Below are 5,373 nucleotides of genomic sequence, written 5' to 3'. Positions count from 1 at the left end.
TAGAGCCTATTGGAGGGCAAGAATCCACGTTATCGACACCATGTAGTTGAGATTTTCCTGAATTATTGGGCTATCGCTATCCTCTTTGCTTTTACTTACATCTTTCATTTTTCATTACTTACCTTATCCAATTTTTTTTTTAAGTTTCTCCTTACTTTCCTTTTCTTTTATGAGGACCTCAGTTTTTCCTATTTTGTTTTTGAAATGATCCATGTAGCTAACCCCATTTAGTTGGGATAAAGTTGTGTTATAGTTGTTATTGCTTCTTTCTCTAAATCTGAGTTCAAAAGACTTTTATCCATTTTTGCAATTACTTCTTATTTTGTGTGGTTATTGTGCAATAGAGTCATGTTTTCTGGTGTTAAGCCTGATCCATACGGAGTGATGACCTTGATTCTTAGATGAGTTCATGCTTTCTATATCTCTATATCTTCTTCATGCACTACAGTTCCTTCTTCTCCTCGTGTAGTGCATCAAATGACCTTGTTAGATTACTAAAGATTTCAAGGAAGTGGTAAACCAATGATTATCTATGATGGGAGCTAAGACCTGCATTCTTTAGATGTGGATTAGGCTTCAATGTTATTTCATAATGCTATCTTTATTGTGGTTTCTATAAATTATGGTGTTATAAGTCATGCATAAGAGTTTGAGGCCAGGGGTCTCCTTCAAGGTTTATAAGACATCAGAGAACAAGGCCGGATGGAAGTTGAAGTTTGGACCAACTACGAATCCTTAGTTTTTTTATTCAAAGGAGGTCAAGTGGAATGACCATGAAACTTATTTGCTATTTTATCTGATATTTAAGTGTTTTCACTATGGGGTTTTTGTAAAGATAGATCCTTACATACGTATGCAACATTTAAAGTTGCCACATCATCTTCTTTCCACGTGGGATATATAATTGGATGGACATAAATAAATTACCTTATGGATAAGCACTTCCATAAAACATTTTGCCGAAATTTTTTTTGATCTAGGTTGGGACTCTCTTCATAATGGAAAGAAGGAAGAGGCTAGGGAAGCTACTAGATTAGCATCTTCTATTGCGTGGCACATCTGGTTAGCCAGACACAATAATGTCTTCAAGCAAAGGAATTGGCAACCAATGGAGGTGGTTGACGTGGCTTGTCGAGCTCACTCTGAATTCCTTTTGGCACAACTCAAGTCCTCCTTGCTCAGGCCTACTACAGAATGTCAGGTTGAGGTCCAACGTAAGGGTAGATGGTTGCCTCCTCCTCGCAGCTTCTTCAAAATTAACTGCGACGCATCACTCCAAGGTAACTCACTTCAAGGAGGCCTAGGCTTCATTATTAGAGAACGTAGAGACTTATGTTATCTTGCTGTATCGCAGCAGGCCCAATTTCATAGCAGCCTAGTCGGGGAAGCTCTTGCTATGAGATCTGTGCTCCTTCATGCACTTGGAGAAGGCCTGGACAGAGTTTCGGTGGAAACGGATAACTTGGAATTCGCAAACCTCACCTCGGAGCTAGATAGGCATTGCCCCAGTGTTGTGGAGCCAATTATTCAGGACATCTGCCACTTAGCAGCTTATTTCAAACAATGCTCCATTCACCATATTTGTAGGGAGACTAACAGCACTGCTGACTCCCTAGCCAGGAAGGTTTTATCTTGTACGTGTAAAACAATTTGGTCACACTCCTCTCCCTAAAACAATTTGGTCACACTCCTCTCCCTGGCTCCAAAACCTATGTAATCTGGATGCCTCGACTGTAGCACGTCTTATTTATCAATAGATCTTTTTTCAACCAAATTTTTTGGATGCAATCAATCAAAACTACTCCTAATGGGAAGGAGAATGGCACAAACTTGTAAATTGTAAAAATGGTAACGGGTAATTCAGCTCGTCCGGTGTACTGGGTCCCCGGACTGGATCCAAAATCCACATTCCAGATATTTTGTATTACGCACGTATTTTTCAAGAAAATAAGGACATCGAGTGTCATTTCTTAAAGCTAAAGGGCATTTTATCGATAATCACTATAAAACCCCAAAACCTCTGTGTTCTTTTGCTCTCGCAAGTCTGAGTTAGGGTTTTGCGGATAAGAGAACATGGCGGTCGCGTTCTTGGGTCGGTCTTTCATCACCAAACCATCTGTAGCAGTGATTTTCTCTCGCTCTTTCACATCAGCTTTTATTTCTGTTCCTGGTTCTGCTTTCACTTCTCGTTATTCGTCACCTCTTCTTCGACTCCGGCCTCTCGTCGCCCTCACACAGTTTAATCGGATATCACCGGCACCATTTGGTCTGAGATGCTTTGCGACGCGTCAGACGTCATCGTCTCTCAACGATCCCAATCCCAACTGGTCCAATCGGCCACCGAAGGAGACGATACTTCTCGATGGCTGCGATTTCGAGCACTGGCTCATTGTCATGGAGAAACCTGAAGGAGACCCCACAAGAGACGAAATTATTGATAGCTACATCAAGACCCTCGCTATGGTGGTTGGGAGGTCAGTTGTTTTCTATTTGGTGATTTTATCTGAATATTCATTTCAAACGATTTATGTACAAAAATTCTGATCCCCAATGTTGAGCTGTACATATAATTGCTTAGCTGTGTAAGATCTTTGCGAAATTGTTCTGTGTTGTTTGTACAATAGTTTCGGAAATGTGTTGCTTTTTTGTACTTAAAACAATCTAGATGGAGATCGTCGGGGTGAGCATATTGTTTGGTGGATGCTCTGGTAGTGAAGATATATTTGGTGGATTTATAGAAGAACTTAAATATGTCTACTATGGATTGGATTCCCCCCCCCCAAGTCTTTTCCGACAGACTGCCTGATATTTCCTGTATAATTGTGACTGTTTTTAGCAAATTTATTTAGTATTTGGGAAGTGCAGAATTATATTATAGTGTATGAAATTGGAAGTCATGGTCAGGTCGCTATATACTACGTTTAGGGGTTTTGCTTATTCATTTATTTTTTGGGGGTTGTTTGTTTTCTAGTGAGGAAGAAGCGAGAATGAAAATTTACTCTGTCTCAACACGATGCTACTTTGCTTTTGGAGCTCTTATTTCTGAGGAACTCTCCTACAAGATGAAGGGTATGTTCATGTGTACGAGGCTCGGGGTTTCTCTTATTTCTTTTTATGGTTGAATATATAATCTTATTTCCCTTGAAAAATATGCAGAGCTGCCCAGGGTGCGGTGGGTTCTTCCTGACTCTTACTTGGATGTCAGGAATAAAGATTATGGAGGTAATGATACTCCTGAACTCCTGACTTTTACTTGTGACTTAATTAACTGTTTAAGTATCTCTTTCTACAAACATTCATCCATGTGAAGTTCCAAATATAATGAGAATTATAAAATAAAGTATGATTGGTGCATCCATTGCTGTACAAGCTCTAGATTATTTACATGCTATCAAAAGATTATTGTATTTCTATTCAAGTTTTCTATTCATTTTTATTATTTTCTTCCTATATGTCCATTAATATTTTTGTATTTGAGGATGCAAATGTGGTGCAAATTAGTTCCCTATCTTTGCTAGACTAGTCTATTTCAACTCTTGCCAAAAGCAATTGGATTTTATACATATCTAAGTTCAACATGTGAGGGGATTTCTTTTTGTTGATTCGTCTTCTTTAAGACCAAATGTGGATCTGTCCATCTAGCTACTCTGATTTGTTCCTGCTTTTGTTTTACTTTGATTTTTCCCTGCTTTTGTTACCTTGGTGTCTGATTGTACCCAAAGAGAAGTTAATGTAGACACATGCAGTGTCAACCTTTGTCTGGGTCCCGGATATTGTGTTTGAAGGATTTTAGACTTAGTTGTTTGTAGGATGGGGTGTGACAAGGGTTCATGATTTAGGTTTGGAGATATTTATTTTTTGTTCTTCAATTGGCAGGTGAACCTTTTATTAATGGGCAAGCAGTTCCATATGATCCTAAATATCATGAGGAATGGGTGAGGAACAATGCACGGGCAAATGAGAGGTCCAGGCGCAATGACAGACCTCGAAACTTTGACCGGTCAAGGAACTTTGAAAGAAGAAGAGAAAATATGCAGAACCGTGATTTCCAGAACAGAGAGATGCCTCCAATGCCTAACATGGGAGGGCCCACCACCCAACATGGGAGGGCCTCCACCCAACATGGGAGGGCCCCCACCCAACATGGGTGGACCGCCACGAAACCCAATGCCCAACATGGGTGGACCGCCGCGTAACCCAATGCCTAATATGGGAGGAGCACCGCCTAACCCAATGCCTAATATGGGAGGAATGCCAAATGTGCAGAACCAGATGACTAATAGAGATGCTGGACCAGGTGCAGGGTTTCCAAATGTGCCTAATAGAGAAATGGGCGGCATGCCACCAAGAGATTTTCAAAACAGGGATGCAGCTAACAGTGGAGCCATGCCCTATCAGAGCAGGGATATGCCTACTGGTTCCATGCAAAACAGAGATAACCAGAGCAGCTACGTACCTAACAGGGACATGGGGAACATGCCTAGTGGAAATCATTACCAGGTAAGAGATATTCCTGGTAGAGACTATCAATGAGGTTGAATTGTAGATAAGTGAGGTAAGCTTCGAGTGGCAGATCTATCTTGAATTTTTGGAACTAATTGTTAATGTGCAAATATGGATAAGAACGGTCAGTAGTCCATGAATATTAATGTAATTTGAGGGATAAGAATTAATTTTTTCTTTCCTTAGCCAGTAATTTGTAGACTACTGGGTACCATTGATATCTGCAATTTGGTTAGATCTCAATCCTTTCAAATGGTTACACTCAGTGATCATGTTCACTTTTTCACCTTTTTTGTTCTCCAATTGGCTTTTAGTTTGAGGGTTCTCTGTTTCTGTATTATCTGCTTTGTTGTTTTGCTTGTATGTGTTGATGATTATGCGGTTATGTAAGTCCGGGGGGTTTAGGGAGATTAACAACATAAGTAAGCAGAAGCAGTCCAATACAGCATTCCCCTCTCCCCCCAAAAAACCATAAGGACAAGCATATGTATTTCTTTCACCCAAGCCGGTTATAGAGGGGGGGGGGGGGGTTATGGGGTGGTAAGTTGGGGTTTGGGGAAGGGGAGGAGAAAATGCAGACAGGGACATGGGGGAGTGAGGGTGGGGCAGGGTTGGGAGCTGGGGGGTACCACGGGAGGTGATCGGGAGTTGACGGAGTTCATGCCGTGTGGGGGTATGGTGATCTGCGGGGCTCGCGAAGGAGGGAACATGATGCAGGTGAGGGTTGGGTGTAATCCAAGAATTTTAATATATGAGGAGAGAAATGGAGGAAGTTTTTTTTTTTTTTTTGGGGAAATCAGAGTTCTTAGTAGGGTCTTGAGTAATTATAGGACAAGTATAATGGAGTTACAATAATTTTCCTTTTAGTCA

General features: G+C 40.9%; 1 protein-coding gene across 3 annotated transcripts; it reads left to right on the top strand.

Moving 5' to 3' along the window:
- Nucleotides 1-2,029: 2,029 nt before the first annotated feature.
- LOC122651902 (multiple organellar RNA editing factor 8, chloroplastic/mitochondrial-like) lies at nt 2,030-4,766 on the top strand. 3 transcript variants are annotated; one of them, XM_043845468.1, is made up of 5 exons: nt 2,030-2,474; nt 2,972-3,069; nt 3,157-3,222; nt 3,877-4,051; nt 4,179-4,766. In XM_043845468.1, the coding sequence occupies exons 1-5, from the start codon at nt 2,074-2,076 to the stop codon at nt 4,531-4,533; spliced, it is 1,095 nt and encodes a 364-aa protein (XP_043701403.1). In that variant the 5' UTR covers nt 2,030-2,073; the 3' UTR covers nt 4,534-4,766. The 3 variants fall into 3 exon arrangements, with proteins under 3 accessions (XP_043701403.1, XP_043701402.1, XP_043701401.1); XM_043845467.1 differs by having other exon boundaries at nt 4,125-4,766; XM_043845466.1 differs by having other exon boundaries at nt 4,104-4,766.
- Nucleotides 4,767-5,373: the final 607 nt, after the last annotated feature.

Source organism: Telopea speciosissima, chromosome 2, assembly GCF_018873765.1.
Source record: "Telopea speciosissima isolate NSW1024214 ecotype Mountain lineage chromosome 2, Tspe_v1, whole genome shotgun sequence".
NCBI classification, from domain to species: Eukaryota; Viridiplantae; Streptophyta; class Magnoliopsida; order Proteales; family Proteaceae; genus Telopea; species Telopea speciosissima.
This window is presented reverse-complemented; position numbering and strand designations above follow the sequence as displayed.